This window comes from Pongo pygmaeus, chromosome 10 (genome assembly GCF_028885625.2).
Source record: "Pongo pygmaeus isolate AG05252 chromosome 10, NHGRI_mPonPyg2-v2.0_pri, whole genome shotgun sequence".
NCBI lineage: Eukaryota > Metazoa > Chordata > Mammalia > Primates > Hominidae > Pongo > Pongo pygmaeus.
This window is the reverse complement of record NC_072383.2, coordinates 12,598,293-12,616,928: the sequence shown is the minus strand read 5'-3', so window position 1 is coordinate 12,616,928 and position 18,636 is coordinate 12,598,293. Positions and strand designations below refer to the sequence as shown.

General features: G+C 37.6%; 1 protein-coding gene and 1 pseudogene across 1 annotated transcript in view; both read left to right on the top strand.

The window, feature by feature from the left end:
* LRP6 (LDL receptor related protein 6) overlaps nucleotides 1-18,636 on the top strand; it is a 152,104-nt gene that overhangs the window by 53,705 nt on the left and 79,763 nt on the right. The window contains exon 3 of the mRNA XM_054443733.2: nucleotides 11,445-11,642. Coding sequence (XP_054299708.1) covers nucleotides 11,445-11,642 — 198 coding nt within the window. The remainder of the gene's footprint in view (nucleotides 1-11,444; nucleotides 11,643-18,636) is intronic.
* LOC134740357 (mortality factor 4-like protein 1) lies at nucleotides 14,185-16,331 on the top strand (annotated as a pseudogene).

Below are 18,636 nucleotides of genomic sequence, written 5' to 3'. Positions count from 1 at the left end.
GGTTTCAAATGGAGAAAACTCATTCCATATTCCCCCAACCAGGAAAACTATTTTTTTCTATGCTTGCTTACAGAAATAGGCTGATAGTTCAAGGAAAAAGGAAGTTCTCACATGACTTAGAAATTTCAAATAAATGCAACCAAAAGATCAGTCTTAGCATATTTTACAAATCAGATCATGAATTTTAAGCTTTTGCCTTTTAAGAATTAAGCTTATGTATTTATTTTGCAGGAATGTGTTTATGATGATTAAAGACTTCAGATTCTTACTATATAACATAGTTGATTTATGAGATATCTGAAGAATGAATTTTTAGTAAGCTGACTGGGCCTTTGAATGGCACATTGTATTCACCTGTTATGAAAAGGAAGCTTATCTTTACTGTGTAAGGGGGTGTTAGGTTTAACATAAAGGAAGTATTTGTATCCAGTGCTTGTAAATATTAACTAAGATGTTTTGTTAAAGAATAAAGGAAAATTTCCTTTTTCTTGTTGAGTAAATGCTATTTTGTCCTAAATTTTCTCTTGTAATACACCTGCATCCAATAAATATTCTTTTACTTATGACATATTTTTGAAAATGTGTTTTGAGAGTGGGGTGCTACTTGGCTTCTTGGTTGGTTACTGTTATAAAATAGGTATTAGCAGGGAGTTTAGATTACTAAAAGACCCCATGGGGTGGGTAATGGTAAAAGTCTAAGAGAAGATGATAAATGTGAAGAACTGTCCTGCAAACAGATCAGAGCAGAAGGGTCAAAGCCAGTAGGAAAGATACTTTTCTTTTATATAAAGTGTCTTATTGTAATCCTTACATCAACTAGCGAAGTATTCATTTTGCAGATGAAAATTAAAACTATGGTCACATGATTATCCAAGATTGGTATTAATAGAGCTAATATTAAATCTATGAGACATTATTGGTGTAAAAAATAGATATTAAACAAATAGATTAGGAAAATAATCTATTTTCCTATATATATAAATATATATATTCATATATATGAATATATATAAATATATATTATAAATTGTACGTTACAATTTATAACGTGATAAAAGGAGTGGGAATCAAGAGGGAAGGGACTTCATACTAGAAGAATTTACTGTTAGGAAAGAAAAAATCAGTTTATATCAGTATCTCATGTCATACTTCAGATACATTTTAGATGGATAAAAATTTTTAAGTGAAAACTTAAACATCAGATGAAAATGTGAATGTTTAATCTTTGAAGAGAGAAGGCTTTTTAAGCATGAAAGCAATGAAAGAAATTGCAAAGAAAAATATTGATTCAACCAAATTTTGATTCAAGCAAAAAAAGACAAAGAAAAATATTTGTAACAGATATCTTAATAATAGACATAGAGTTAACCTTGATATATAAAAAGTGCATACAAATTAATAAGAAAAATGTTTAATCCCCAATAGCTAAACTGAAAAAAATAGTAAATGTTTTTCCTACTTTGTCTCTAAAAGGATTTAAGATGTTTTAGGAAGATATAAAGAAGTGATGCAAAATAAATAAATGTATTAATTTTTTAAAATAAAATTTTAAAATTGAGATGGGAATATAAGAGTATAAATGTAAGATGAGACCAGGAGTGAAAATATGTATACCAAAACATATGTCATTAATTCCCATATACTTCCACACACATTTGATTTTAAGCCAAATTCCTTAGGGAAGAAAGTATCAGGTATGAGTTAATGTCCTTTAGATGAAAGCTGTTCATTGAAAAAAATCTTTACTCCAGATGATGAAACCAGTTTCTTCCCATTAGTCCTCTAAAGAAGCTGCTATATGATATAATGAAAAATATGTTCAACAACATCTTTATAATATCCACAGTGACACATTTCTTTGGCATTTGTCCCTGCAGCATCTGGGCAAAGTGCAATTCAGTTAAAGCAGGTGAGGTGAGCTGGATAAGTTCTAATTCTCAAGACCAAGAATTCTCAAAGTCAAGGACAAAATTTTCCTCAGAAACTAATTTTGATGTATTTATTAGAAAGGTAGTTGAAGTTCTCATAAAGCATGACTGAAATAAATTTAGCTTAAAAAAAAATAAAATTCTATGAGACCATTTAGTGAAAAAGTCAGTGAAGCATATATAGCTTCCAGATTTGAGTGACAGGATATTCTAGTATACCTTTTGAGACAAACTAGTTGCAAAATATATAAAGAGACTGATAATATAGAATCATGAATAAACCAGTAAAACTTGATAAGTATTGCTATGGAAATCTGTATGGTGGGGACACAAAGGAGAGAGTATTCACTTTTTACTTGGCGGGGGGCAGTGGGGAGGCACTATTTTAGGGTGGTGCTTGTTAGCTGAGCAGTTGTTGGCTAGAGGGACAAGGTGTGGAAGTGGGTAATAATTTTTAATCAGTAGAAATATTATGTGCCAGGCTTTCTTCATGCTTTTGTGCATTCAAAGAAAAGCAAGCAGCTCATAACTGGAGCATAGTAGAATAATAATGGTAATCATTAAAATGAAATGTTACCTGTATTTTTCAAGGATATGGCCTTGGTAATAAGACAGATACAAGAGGTCCCATGAGCAGGTGAGTGCAGACCATTAGTAAATATTTGAGTGCTGACTGTGTACTTAGCATTATGCTAGATTGTTTTAAGATAGGGGATACAACAAAAAATAAAACAAAGTCCTTGTTTTCAAGGACCTGGAATCTAGAGTGGTGGAAAACATATGGGTAAACAGTCCTAATACTGTATTTGAAATGTACAGAGATGTAGTTTGTACCTGGAGCATAGTATCAGAATAACGTGCAGGAGCACAGAGGAGAGTGTGCTTGAAGGGGGCATTCCTGACGGTTAATATTTCATTTTTATTAAACTTAGAGGCGCTCAAAATGCGTCACCTTTGATTCTTTGGAAAGAGGAATGACATATAACAGCAATTTTGAAAAATTACTAGAGTTAGCATTTTCTTTGATGATAGTTGGGAATTAAATTGATGTAATCTGTTACCCGCTTTCAGGTTATAATCTTTATCTTCTAGTAGTGGTTTACCAATGTTATTTCTGAATTAAATATATTCTTTGCATTATGTCCACTAACTTTTTTAAATTAATCGACTAGACTGGGTGCTTAAGGCTGTTCATGAGGTTCTTATTTTCTCCAGGGCAACCAGTTTATACATTCAGAATTTCATGATGATGGATACTGTCACAAGCAAGTAATTAAGTAGAATTATTATCCCTATTGAGGGACAGGTAAAAACATGGGATGACAAAGCCATCCCTACTTTGGATGCAGAAGGAAAAACAGTGAGGTTAGGATGCTTCAGTTCATCCGTATTTGAACTCATCATCTTACCATCCCAAACCATGTCTATCTAATTCCATTCCAGACTGTCTTTTTTTGAGACGGAGTGTTGCTCTGTCGCCCAGACTGGAGTGCAGTGGCACGATCTCGGCTCATTGCAACCTCCACCTCCCAGGTTCAAGCGATTCTCCTGCCTCAGCCTCTTGAGTAGCTGGGATTACAGGTGCCCGCCACCACGCCCAACTAATTTTTGTATTTTTAGTCAAGATGGGGTTTGGGGTTTTACCATGTTGGCCAGGCTGGTCTCAAACTGCTGACCTCATTATCCGCCCATCTTGGCCTCCCGAAGTGCTGGGATTACAGGTGTGAGCCACCGCACCCAGCCTGGACTCTTTTATCTGGTTACTGTATATTCTCTGTAAAAACAACCACAGAAACCAACCTGCTAACATGAATGCTTTCACTAGCCTCTTTTATTAATTTCTACTTGTTTTTAAAATATGATACCAACACATGATCAAGTAGAGGGGAAGTGCAGAAGTAGGTCCAATTTCTTCACAATTCTTTTTTTCTTTTCACTTCTATTAGGAAGCAGAAATCTGTAAATTCTTCAAACTCCTCTTCACTTAAAGCCTAATCTACTATCCAGAGTAAGACAGGAACATGGGGTCAGGAATCAAGTTCAGGGGTTAGTAACAGGAAGGGTGTGAATTTTACACAACACTTATCTTTTTCACATTAAAATCAGAACTGTTTTCACTGGCTGCATTTTCAATTTGATTAATGATGTATGTGATTTTTGAAGTTTCCCCCAAAATAAATATGATGGCAACAAAATGTTTTTGAGGACCTGTGGCTTTTTATAGGTCCTTTCAGAGTTACTTACATCTGTCACATTAATGTTCTTAGAATTAGCATGGCTCAACACTTCTGGATTGACTTAGTTTCATATGCAACTCCTAATTGTGATTTATTTTGCCCTGTTACTGTAGACCAACTTCTTTGACTATTAATATGCTTTTTACTTTATTTACCTTTTCTAACCAACTTTCACTTATTTTTACACTGATTTTCCTGTTATTCTATTGACTGGTGGTCTGGATACAGAAGGAAAAACAATGAAGTGAGGATGCTTCAATTCATCCATATTTGAACTCATCATCTTGCTCTCCCAAACCACATCCAATTCCGTATTACGTTGAATGACACCAATACACACACATTCACATTTGCAAATCTTGGGAGCCATCCTAGTCTTATCCTTTCTCGTTCCTCTTTCATATTGATCCAGTCCTCAACTTCTGTTGCCTTCATGAGTTCTTATTTGGAATATTTCAGTTTTCTGGCTTTTTCTAGTTTCTTCTTCCTCTAGCCAGTCCCTCAATGTTATTGTCACTGGAGTCCAAGTTTCTTAGTACAGTAAAATAATACACGTGGGATTTCTTTCATTGCTAATGTACCTCACAATATGCTGCAGCTCTATGGATCTTCTTGCTGTTTATTGAATATATCATGACTTCATATGCTATGTCCTCTTCCTGGAACACTATTTCCCATTTTGGCAACTGCCTAAGTAAAATACATACTTTCTCTGGTATATTTTATTGACAACTCTTACATTCATTGACTTGATTGGGTGTCACTTCTCTATACTCTCAGAGCCTCCTGTTAATACCTTCCTCAGTATACTTGCCACTCCTTGTCTACATTGCGAATTTCGTAAGGGCAATAGTTTTGCCTTGCTTATTTTCATATTCCCTGTATCAGGCATGGTGCTTAGCTCCTAACAGGTGCTCACTGCTTTAATAGGTGTTCAAAACCTTAAGAAAATTGAATAATATATTGGTAACTTAAAAAATACTTTTTAAAAATTTTCTGTGTCCTAATCGCTTTTTCGGTTACATTTGTAATGAACTTTTTAATTTAAAAGTTAATGAAAATGTTTAGTATTTATAGATGAAATTTATTCCTTTATATTTTAAATATTTGCGCAAATGAAGGCACATCTGTAATCTATTTAAAAATGCTAATTTTCATCAAGTTCTCATCTGACAAATGCCTTAGTCTCACTTATTGTAGTTGGAATCTTTATCTGGGTCTTATCCTTGAAAAAACATGACTTGATTTATTTTTTAGGGTTGAATAATGAAGGGATTATCCATTAGCTTTGGTACATAGTGGCATGCAAATACTTTTATTCATTACTAAAATCTTGTTAGGTTGACTCACTCATTTGCAACATTTTATTTCACCATAAACTAGACACTGAGTTACAAAGTTAAATGCTTAGATTAGTTACAGTTAGGAAACCTACCTAAATTATATTGTACAAGAAAGACAATAGCTCTTATTGCATTTTCCATCTTTATAGTGTGCAGATTGCTTCTGGTCAGCCCAGCCTGTGATGGCAACATTTCAAACTTTGTATCACGTAATCTCAAGTAATGCATGTTGCATACACAGCTCAGAGTATAGATTAGTAGATATTGCAGTGACAATAACTTCTTATTTCTCTACACTTGTTTGTTTAAAGATACTGGTAGTTTTCATTTTATGTATTAATAGAAGATGAGAGGTGGCTAATGAATTGTGCTGTGGACTTGTTTTTAACTATATTACTCTATCAAGATGGAAATATCAATTGATTTGTGTATTAAAGATATCCTGAGGAGAAATCTAGTTCATATATTATAATAGACATATGCACACAAAACCATTTCACTGTTTCTGGCTGTCCCTATGCTTAGGTTATTAACCTTTTATACTTCTTTCTCTTCTTGTAGCATCTCATGTGTCTTCCTTTACCCATTTCAGTGTGCACTGAGTTGGGGGTGAGAGGAGAAATTGAAAACGGAAAGCACAAGGTCTGGATTCATCTTTATTAAAAAAAAAAAAAAAAAAACATGCAATGTGCCAGTCATTGTGATGTGGTAGTAACACCTAGTCTTTACCTTTGAGTTCTTTATAGTTTATCTACAAACTCTGATAAGTACTATAGTATAACAAAACCTGCCAAGAGCTCATAAAAGGGAATAACTTTGCCTTAGTAAGCTGGGAAAGGTTTCTAAGAAAAGTTACATTTGAATTAACTTCTTAAAATAGTCTATGTTTCTTATTCATGTTTTAAGCAACTTTACTGAGTTAGAATTTACATGCAAAAAATTCATATTTTTTTTGTTGATTGTTTAATGGGCTTTGATAAATACACCTAAGACAAAACGTTCATTACTCCACTCCAGAAGGTGCCTTAAGCCCCTTTACAGTCAATCCCTTACTCCTCCCCAGTAACTGTGAATCTGGTTTTTATCACCATAGACTAGTCTTTTTGATTTTACATCCGTAGCTTCATATAATGGGATCACGTAGTAGGTACTCTTTTATGTGTGGTTTCTTTTGTTCAACATAATTTTAAAAAGTCATCCTTGACATTGATAAGTAGTTCTTTTATGTTGCTGAATAGTATTCCATTGTATGAATATATTATATTGACTATGGATTCTGGATTCTGACCCCACCCTGGGCTTGTTGCCATTGTTGTGTGTGTTTGTTTAATGACTTTCCTGGATTACTTCTGATGTCTGTTTTCCTTTTAAAATATTTCTTATGCCTGGCTTTCTGGGGATTGCCTCTGTGTCACTCTTATCTTAGTGGTCAGCTAATGATTGCTTAAAGGTTGTTCCTAAACACCAGCAAGTTAGTGTTACCCCATTTTCCTGTGGACCTGTTTATGATTTGGAGAATGTCTTAAAATTTTAGGCAATTTCAAATTTGACCCATGTTCAGCCAGAGACTAGCCTGCAAATGTTCTTTCTGGTGTAGTCTTATACACGCACACAGGCTTCCTGACTACTAAGCATGAATATCCACTTAAGGCTCTTCTTGGCAGTCTTTTTCCTAGGATCTTCCTGTTAGATTTCTGGCTAGTTTGCCATTTTGTTGCTTGCCCCTACCAGAGTCACTTAGATAATGGCCCTCGTGATGCCTGACACTGAAAGCATTATTATTATTATTATTATTATTTTATTTTTTATTTTTTGATGGAATCTCAAAAGTGCAGTGGTGCGATCTTGGCTCACTGCATCCTCTGCCTCCCAGGTTCAAGCGATTCCCCTGCCTCAGCCTCCCCTGCCTCAGCCTCCTGATTAGCTGGGACTACAGGTGCACACCACCATGCCCAGCTAATTTTTGTATTTTTAATAGAGACAGGGTTTTACCATGTTGGCCAGGATGGTCTCGACCTCTTGACCTTGTGATCTCCCTGCCTTGGCCTCCCAAAGTGCTGGGATTACAGGCATGAGCCACTGCGCCCAGCCCACTCTTGTTTTTAACAACATTCCTGGGTACAGATTTTTCCATGCCTCATTCCAAATAAGGTCAGTCCCCTCTTGCAGGGAAAGGTAACTACCACTCTTTATGGCCTGCCATGTTTGCCCACAGTAGAATGTTTATGCCACAAACCTGGCAGTATAGATGGGGATAGGAATAGCCCCTAGCTAAAATACCACAGTTCTTATTGAGATGCAGTATATTTTTCTTGAATAAATGCTTCTCATTTTGTTGTATGACCTTTGATCAGTTTTTGGAGGCTTTGGTGGTTAGATTTGACCTTGTCTTTTTTTTTTATTGCTTAGGGGAGAGAATTTGCTGAACTCACAGAGCCTCTTGGAAGACCTGGCCTCAGGACTTTTTTTAGTTTTCCTCTAGTTTTTTCCCAAACCACAGGCATTTTTTTCTCCCTCCTGAAAACACAAAGCCTGTCATTTCACCTCCAATTTTATTTTATTATGATTTTTTCATTTTAAAAAATAGAGACAGCATCTTGCTGTGTTGCCCAGGCTGTTCTTGAACTCCTGGACTCAGACAATCCTCCTGCCTTGGCCTCCTAAAGTGCTAGGATTACAGCATGAGTCACCGTACCTGGCCATCACCTTTAATTTTAAAAGTCTTAAAGTGCCTTCGTGTTGTTCTCAGAATAAAAATTAAAAATTCTTTTTTTTTTTTTTTTGAGATGGAGTCTTGCTCTGTTGCCCAGGCTGGAATGCAGTGGCGCTATCTCTGCTCACTGCAAGCTCTGCGTCCCGGGTTCACACCATTCTCCTGCCTCAGCCTCCCGAGTAGCTGGGACTATAGGCGTCTGCCACCATGCCTGGCTAATTTTTTTGTGTTTTAATAGAGACGGGGTTTCACCGTGTTAGCCAGGATGGTCTCGATCTCCTGACCTCGTGATCTGCCCGCCTCGGCCTCCCAAAGTGCTAGGATTACAGGCGTGAGCCACTGCACCTGGCCAAAATGAAAAATTCTAACATGGTCTGGTCTCCCTTCCTATATAGTCATGTGTCGCTTAACAATAGGGACATGTTCTGAGAAATGTTGAGTGATTTCATCATTGTGTGAACATAGTGTGTGTGTTACACAAACCTAGATGGTACAGCCTACTATACACCTGGGCTATATAAGATAGCTTATTGCTCCTAGGCTACGAACCTGTACAGCATGCTATGATACTGAATGTGGTGGCAGTCATAACACCATGGTAAGTATTTGTGTATCTAAACATAGAAAAGGTATAGTAACAATACAGTATTGTAGTTTTATAGGACCACCATTTTATATATAGTCTGTTGTTGACCACATTGTTACACAGCTCATGGCCACAGTTTTATCCTATATTAATCTAGTCCATACCGCTCATTCTGGGTAGTATCCAACTATTGTCCCCAATCTAGGGAGCATTTTGCTTTCTCTTCCTTAAAAATCAAGGCTCTGACCTGTGACATACAGATGGGCTTTAGAATTTAAGAGATGTAGGTTTGAATTTCTGTTCTTCATTTATTAGCAACGTGACTTTGAGTGATGTGCTTACATTTCTCAGTTTTCTCATCAAAATGTGGTGATGAACAAATAATATTTTGTAGGGTTGCTTAAGGCTTAAGTAAGATAATGTATGTAAAGCCATTAGCACAGTGCCTTGTATGTAGAAGGTGTATTTATTCCCCTACATGATATTCTCCTCATCATTTCTTTGAGTAAGCAGTTCATATGAAATAGTGGAGACATCAATATGCCTAAGTAGATTCATTTCAGTATTACCATTCCACCGATTATTTGAGTCAAACTTATACCTGAATTTCGTTCGGGTTTCAACACATTTATTAAGTGCCTGTTCTGTTTCACAGCACCCTCATTACCTTTTTTTTTTTTTTTTTGAGACAGAGTCTTATTCTGTTGCCCAGGCTGAAGTGCAGTGGCACACAATCTCAGCACACTGCAACGTCCACCTCCTGGTTTCAAGCAATTCTCTTGCCTCAGCCTCCTGAGTAGCTGGGATTACAGGCACCTGCCACTACACCTGACTAATTTTTGTATTTTTAGTAGAGATGGGGTTTCACCATGTTGGACAGGCTGGTCTTGAACTCCTGACCTGAAGTGATCCACCCGCCTCGGCCTCCCAAAGTGCTAGGATTACAAGTGTGAGTCACCGCTCCTGGCCCCTCATTAACTTTTGAAAATATGCTTTTAAATGAAGTATAATACATTAAAGAATTTTTCTATTTTTTTTTCTTTTTTGAGACAGAGTCTTGTTGTCCAGGCTAGAGTGCAATGGTGCGATCTCAGCTCACTGCAACCTCCGCCTCCCAGGTTCAAGCAATTCTCCTGCCTCAGCCTCCCGAGTAGCTGGGATAACAGGCGCTCACCACCACTCCCGGCTAACTTTTTTTTTTTTTTGTATTTTTAGTAGAGATGGGGTTTCATCATGTTGGCCAGGCTGGTCTTGAACTCCTGACCTCGGGTGATCCGCCTGCGTCGGCCTCCCAAAGTGCTGGGATTACAGGTGCCTCGGCCTCCCAAAGTGCTGGGATTACAGGTGCCTTGACCTCCCAAAGTGCTGGGATTACAGGCATGAGCCACCGTGCCCAGCCCAAGAGAGTTTTTCTTTTACATCAAAGAAAAGTTTCTTTTTCTGTAATGAGACTATTAGACTTTTCATTTTTTATTTTGAAAAGTCTTCAAACTTGTGGAATAGAAGGAAAAGTACAGCAAACCCCTCTATATCCTAACTACAATACAATTAGCATATTTAGGAAATTAACATTAGTACAGTACTATGTAATTTGACACTACATCAGTTTTGCCTATTCCCCCCAGTGATCGTAGCATTTTTTTCTTCCTACTTCATCAGTCCAAGATCATACACTTGATGTAGTTATCATGTCTCTTTGCTCTCCTCCAATCTAGAATCTAGATTGGTTCCTCACCCTCCTTTTTTTTTTTTTTTTTGACTTTTATGACATTGATATTGTCAAAGTCCAACTGTTTTGTAGTGTCTCTCAACTTGAGTCACAGTATTACCTCATAATTTTATTTGGGGTATGCATTTTTTGGGGGCAGGAATAATATGCGAGAGAGACCATATAAAAGACACTATGTTCTGTAAAGGTATATCACATGAAGAGGTATATAATGCCAGTTTGTTCCCTTGTTGGTGATATTAATTTAGATGACTCAGTTAAGGTGGTATCCACTGGGTTTATTTTCTTTAAAGTTATCACTTTCTTCATTATTGCTAATAAGTAATCTGTGGGGAGATACATTGAAATGGTGTAAATATCCTTTTTACCAATACATTTTGATTCAGTGGTTTTTGAATCCTTGATGATAGTTGTCTGAATCAGGTATTACCAGGGCAGTTGCAAATGGTAGATATTAGAATTTCAAAACACAATTTCTAAGAGTTTTAGTGTCCCTAAAATGAGGTGGTTTTTTTTGTTTATTTGTTTGTTTGTTTGTTTTTGAGACGGAGACTTGCTCTGTTGCCAGGCTGGAGTGCAGTAGCACGATCTCGGCTCACTGCAACCTCCGCCTCCCGGGTTCAAGCGATTCTCCTGCCTCAGCCTCCTGAGTAGCCGGGACTACAGGCACACACCACCACCATGTCCAGCTAATTTTTGTATTTTTAGTAGAGACGAGGTTTCACCATGTTGGCCAGGATGGTCTCTATCTCTTGACTTCATGATTTGCCTGCCTCAGCCTCCCATGGTGCTGGGATTACAAGTGTGAGCCATCGCACGCGGCCTGAGCTTTCTTTAGTAGTAATAATTACAGAGTATTTGATTGATATCTGCTCTGTCATGGCTTTAATTATTTTTATGATTTTTAGGTTCATGTACTGGACAGACTGGGGAGAAGTGCCAAAGATAGAACGTGCTGGAATGGATGGTTCAAATCGCTTCATTATAATAAACAGTGAAATTTACTGGCCAAATGGACTGACTTTGGATTATGAAGAACAAAAGCTTTATTGGGCAGATGCAAAACTTAATTTCATCCACAAATCAAATCTGGATGGAACAAATCGGTAAGATTACTTTATAAGAATTAGAAAAAACTTTTAAGAAAACTCCGTGAAGCCTTGATATATTAAAAGTACAAAGCCTAATTTTATTAAGAAATATGTTTATTTTTGACTAAGTGTCAGAGGGGAAGAAGAATAGTCTTTTAGTTAGCTCTTTAAAAGTGCTTTAAAAGTAATTACATTGATCATCCATCTTGATAGTATTTAGAATTTACAGACTGTATTTCCTCTTTCCTTACTCTGAGCTAACTTAGTTCTTCAGTGGTTCTCCACCAGGGGTGGCATCTTTACTCCCTTTGTTTGGAAATGTGTAGAGAATGTTGTTTAACCCAAGGACTGGGAGTGCCACTAGTATTTTAGTTCCGGTGGTGGGGGGAGGTCCAAGGTTGCTAAACATCCTGCGGTGTGCTGGGCATCAGTACAACAAAGAGTGTCCCACTCAAAATTACCAGTAAAGCCCCCAAGTCCTGCTAGTGGAACTTTGTTTGATAAAACTCTACACTAGGATGGGGTTTGGCCAACATTTTCTGTAAAGGCTTAGATGGTAAATATTTTAGGCTTATGATCTCCGGTTCAACTACTTCTGCTACTGTAGTTTAAAAGCAGCTATAGTAATGCATAAGGGAATAGGCATGACCGTTCCAGCAGAACTTTATTTATTTATTTACATATTTATTTTAGACAGAGTCTCACCTTGTTATCTGGGCTGGAATGCAGTAGCGTGATCTCAGCTCAGTGCAACCTCTGTCTCCTGGGCTCAAGCGATCTTCCTGCCTCAGCCTCCCGAGTAGCTGGGACTATAGGCACACGCCATCACACCGGGCTAATTTTTGTCATTTTTGTAAAGATGGCGTCTCACCATGTTGCCCAGGCTGGTCTTATCCCCTGAGCTCCAAGTGATTCACCGGCCTTGGCCTCCGAAAGTGCTAGAATTACAGGCATCAGCCATAGCACCTGGCGTAAAACTTTATTTGTAAAGCAGAATGAGCCTGTGGGCTGTAGTTTGCTCATCTCTGGACAAGGAGAAAACCTACTGCATGTACCGTACATTTCAGTGTTCAAGGAAGACAAAGTCTGTAAAACATAAACATGGAATTTCTTCTCAGATTATGTTCAGATTTTTAAAGACATTTTATATTTGGATTCTTGTGTTTTAATGATAATTTTGGTTTTTGATCTCAATCTGAGACCTCACCAGATGAGAGTTTTTGGTGATTGTAGGATTTTTTCAAAGTATAAACATTTGTCAGTTATCTGAACTAAGAATAAGGAACATTTAGAAGTATTGAAAACCAGGAAAGATTTAAAGAATTCAGTTAAAGTTTTTGTAATCATGGAGTTGGAGTATTTTTTGCCTTCTTTCAAAAAGGAGTGAAATGACATATAACAATGTGGTTTAAAGTAAATTTAAATGTCAAAAAGTAAGTATATGATGAATAGAGAAACAACTGCTGTTTTTGACCTCAAATCTGGCTGTGAGAGGGACAGTCTAGGAAGATGGATGTGGCCATGTCATAGTTTTTTTGTTTTTGTTTTTAACTAAAACCTACAGAAACTAGATAGCATATCCAAAAACATGGATAAAGTTGACTATAGCCTTAGGCATTTGAAAGTACAACTAGATAAGGGCAAACCACCAATAGCCACAAGACCTCCATGTTATCACTGTCTATGCAAGAGTAAGCAGGGAGACTTAACAGGGTGTCTCATAGACTTGAAAGCAGGGGAACGCCAAAATAGCCACAACTATTTGCTGGACAAGATGGTGGGTTATTTTAAGAACAGCAGCTGAAATGGGAGGGTGGGAGGGTTGCCCACTCCAATATTAGGCAAGTGCAGTGTGACCATGGTAAAGACAGAAGAAGCTAGAGCAGTCTAGCCCCAACAAACTCTCAAAATGAAACTACTGAAATGAACCTTGCCAGAGTGCTCATCCAGGACAGAGCACCACACTGATTAAAACAAAATTGAATAGGACAGAATAATCCAAATTGAGCAGGATAGGGACAATAGAATAGAGAAGAACAGGTGGGGAAGGAAAGAGAAGGTTCAGATAAAGATGGGAAGATCAACGGCTAGTAGATCTCAGAAAGCAAGCTGCTAGGTTTTTGAACATTATGTGAAAACAACAGAGGAATGAATTCTGTGACATTAGAAAAACTACCTTGAACTCTACGTTATTTTAAAATTTTAGGAACACTAATTTTACGTAGACAAGAGAAATAGAAAAGTATCAAGGTAAAATCCCATTTAAAGTTATTATAAAGGAAAAAACAAAAGCTCTTATAAATAAAAGCACCCCAGAAAAACATGACCACAGAACAGATCAAACCTCTATTATAAAATGAGCTGGAGAAGGAGGAGGCTGCGAATCACTTATAAATGACGTGGAAGCAGGACTCAAACCCAAGTTCCAGGAGGGTGAGCAAGTGCTGTGCTTTCATGGGCTGCTTCTTTATGAAGCAAAATGTGTAAAGGTTGCCATAAAGGACAAACAAGTAAAATACTTTATATATTACAGTGGTTGGAATAAAAATTGGGATGCATGGGTTCCAGAGAGCAGAGTACTCAAATACATGGACACCAATTTGCAGAAACAGAACTTCAAAAAGCCAATCAGGAGCAGTATGCAGAGGGGAAGACGAGAGGGGCTGCCCCAAGAAAGAAGACATCTGGTCTGCAACAGAAAACGTTGAAGTGAAAACAAAAAAGAACAAACAGAAAATACCTGGAAATGGAGATGGTGGCAGTACCAGTGAGACGCCTCAGCCTCCTTGGAAGAAAAGGGCCCGGGTAGATCCTACTCTTGAAAATGAGGACACGTTCATGAATAGAGTTGAAGCTAAAAAGTGAAGATTCCTGAAGAGCTGAAACCATGGCTTATTGATGACTGGGACTTAATTACCAGACAAAAACATCTCTTTTATCTTTCTGCGAGGAAGAATGTGGATTCCATTCTCCAGGATTATGCAAATTACAAAAAATCTTGTGGAAACACAGATAATGAATATGCTGTTAATGACGTTGTGGCAGGGATAGAAGAATACTTCAATGTAATGTTGGGCACCCAGCTACTCTACAAGTTTGACAGACCACAGTATGCTGAAATTCTTGCAGATCCACCTTTATGCACTCATGTCCGAGGTTTATGGAGCACCACATCTACTGATGTACAAATTGGAGCAATGTTGGCCTATACACCTCTGGATGAGAAGAGCCTTGTGTGTTTTTTGTTTGTTTGTTTGTTTGTTTTTTGAGATGGAGTCTTGCTCTGTTGCCCAAGTGGGAGTGCAGTGGCATGATCTCAAGCTCACTGCAACCTCTGCCTCCCGGGTTTAAGCGATTCTCCTGACTCAGCCACCTGAGTAGCTGGGATTACAGGTGCGCACCACCACGCCCATCTAATTTTTATATTTTTAGTAGAGGCGGAATTTCACCATGTTGGTCAGGCTGGTCTCGAACTCCTTACCTTGTGATCTGCCCGCCTCAGCCTCCCAAAGTGCTGGGATTACAGGCATGAGCCACCGCGCCTGGCTGAGCCTTGTTTTATTACTGAATTATCTTCACAGTTTCCTAAAGTACCTGGCAAAGAATTCTGCAACATATTTTAGTGCCCAGCAATTATGAATGGCTCCTCCAGAGAACCATCAGAAAGCTGTCTGAGAGATGCTCTCACTCACTTATGTTTGGATCTCTGTAAACACATTTTTGTTCTTAGTCTTTCTCTTGTACAAATGATGCACTTTGAAGATGTTATTGTACAACAATTGATGTTTTTCTGTTTAATTTTAAACAGAAAATAAAAGGAGTAATAGCTCCTTTTTTCCTATCTTACCTTTTTTTTCACTTCAAATTTCCTGCCAGTGTATTCAACAATGGACAACAGAGGCACATGCTATACAGTGTTTCATTGCCTAGTTGACAGAGCTACTTTTGAATGCTGGTGGTCCTGTTCCTTTGACCCTACGTACTTTTATAATATGTGTTCATGCTATATGACAAAATGCTGTGATTCCTAGGGCCAAAGGTTCAATTTATTGTGTATAACTGAACACACTCATCCATTTATGCTCCTTTTTTTTTTTTAATGGTGCTTAAATAGCCCATTCTTTGCAAGTCATCCATGTTGTTCCTTTGGCGTTTAACTTTGCTCAAATTGTTGAAGAATGGTGGCTTGTTGCATGGTTTTTGTATTTGTGTCTAGTGCACATTTTAACATGGTAGATGGGATGCATTGTGTAGCTAGTTTTCTGGAAAAGTCAATCTTTTAGGAATTATTTTTCAAATCTTCAATAAATTTTTTCTTTAAATTTCAAATAAATAAATGAGTCGAAAGTCATTGAGAAACCAATATGACATGTGAAAGGATAACATAAGATTAGAAAAATTCAGAAATGACTCACGCCTATAATCCCAGCACTTTGGAGGGCCAAGGCAGGCGGATCACCTGAGGTCAGGAGTTTGAGACCAGTCTTGCCAACATGGTGAAACCCCGTCTCTACTAAAAATACAAAAATTTGCTGGACGTGATGATGCACGCCTGTAATCACAACTACTCGGGAGGCTGGGGTAGTAGAATCGCTTGAATCCAGGAGGCAGAGGTTGCAGTGAGCCAAGATCGCGCCATTGCACTCCAATCTGGGTGACGAGCAAAACTCTGTCTCAAAAAAAAAAAAAAAAAAAAAGAGAAAAATTCAGAAATGAAATGATAGAACTTAAGAAATAATTAAAAAAATCACTTCAGAAAAGAAAACTAGAAGGGACACTAGGTTGAATAAACCAAAAAACCTTTAAATAGAGGTTGATAAGGAGGAAAAATTTAAAGACCAAAAAGAAATACAGAAAGACAAAAGATGATTTGAGAGAAAATGATAAATACTGAAGATAGGCAAAGAAGAAACAACATACAGATAATAAGACTCTTTAGAAAGCAAAGCAAAGCAAGGGAATAGAACAACTATGAAACAACTATAGAAAAAGTTTCTTACAAGAAGATTTGTGACTGGGCACAGTGGCTCATGCCTATAATCCCAGTACTTTGGGAGGCCAAGGTGGGTGGATCGCCTGAAGTCAGGAGCAAGACCATCCTGGCCAACATGGTGAAACCCTGCCTCTACAAAAAATACAAAAATTAGCTGAGCATGGTGGTGGGCGCCTGTAATCCCAGCTACTCAGGAGGCTAAGGCAGGAGAATTGCTTGAATTCTGCAGAGGTTGCAGAATCTGTTCACTGCAACCTCTGCCTCTTGGGCACAAGCTGTCCTCCCACCTGAGCCTCCCAAGTAGCTGGCACTACAGGTGCACACCACCACACCTGACTAATTTTTTGTATTTTTAGTAGAGACAGGATTTCATCATGTTGCCCAGCTGGTCTTGAACTCTTGGACTCAAGTGATCCGCCTGCCTCGGCCTACCAAAGTGTTGGGATTACAGGTGGGAGCCACCATGCCTGGCCATAAATTTAATTCTTATAGTAACTATAAGAATTATGGTGTGGTCATAATTAATATTGTTATTCTGAAACTTTATATTGTTGCATCAAGTAAGTGAGTATTAGGACATATATTGCTCCTGCATATGCTAGATTCTTAATGGGCAAGAGAGGAAGTATAGATGTAATACTGCAGAGGTTAAGTCAAACTGATAATTCCATATTTTAATGGAAAGTTACTTACTAGTATGCGCTTATTAGGTATTTTATCTTTCAAAAATATATATACCCAACTGTGTTTGTTTCCTGACTGTGAACACTGAAGAGGACTAGATCAAAAATGACCAATTGAGTAGCGATTGAACATTTACAGTGCTGTGTGCAGTGAACTTCTGTAGCACCCAAATTGTGGTGTTGGGAAAAACCATTCCACCTTAAAAGAAACCAAGCCTTTCTGGCAACATTGCTGATTCTAGGTTTTGGGCAAGAAATGTACATGCTGAGCTGGAACATTGTCATAACAGATAGTAAGGAGGCTGTTAAAGACTATTTAGGGTCATTTCAGAAAGACTGGAGAAATGGCTACAGAACTCCCACTGGCCAGAGATTGGTAAAAACCTGTGAAGTGTGTTTAAATTCTTGAGTTCATAATGGTATTTTAAAAAAGAATTGGTTACTCTTAGATTAGAGCATGATAGGAACAAATTTATTACCTTGAACACTGATAAATACAAGAAAGAAGCAATTTATCCTGCTTTTCCTATATGAGTGTACCTCTGGCTAACAAAATAGTAGATATGGGAGAGCTATTTCAATTGATAAATGAAAAAGAAATGGCAGAATTGCAATACCACCATTTTATAACTTTGGTGAACGAATGGGTCTAGGTGGTGAGTGTCGATGGCTACTAACATCACAAGAAGAAAAAGAACAGATATTATTTGCCTTCTGGTGTAAGAACACACTACTACCTCCTGTTTTGTCAAAGGGATCAATTCAACATGAGTCTGGTCAAGGCTGTATATCAGCTGGCCATTTGTAGGAAATACAGAGGACAGAGAAATCTTGAACTGCGCCATGAGAGTACATCAGCAGATCTGGACATATAAATGAAATATCTTAGGTACTTTGACAGAGAGATTGTAAGGAAGAGACAGACAGGAAAAGAGACTTGAATGCTCTACCAAAAAAATAAATTCTTAGAACTGATAAACACATTTGGTAAAGTTGCAGGATACAAAATCAACACAAAAAGATCAGTAGCATTTCTATACACAAACAACAAACTAGCTGAAAAATTAAGAAGGCAGTGTCATTTACAATAGCTATAAGAAATTAATAAAATACCTAGGAATAAATTTAACCAAGGAAGTGAAAGACCTCTTCAGAGAAAGCTACAAAACACTGATGAAAGAAATTGAAGAGGGATACATACAAATGGAAAAACATTTCATGCTCATGGATTGGAATAATTATTATTGTTAAAATGACCATACTACCAAAGCAACCTGCAGATTCAGTGGAGTCCCTATTAAAATACCAATGACATTCTGCACAGAAATAGAAA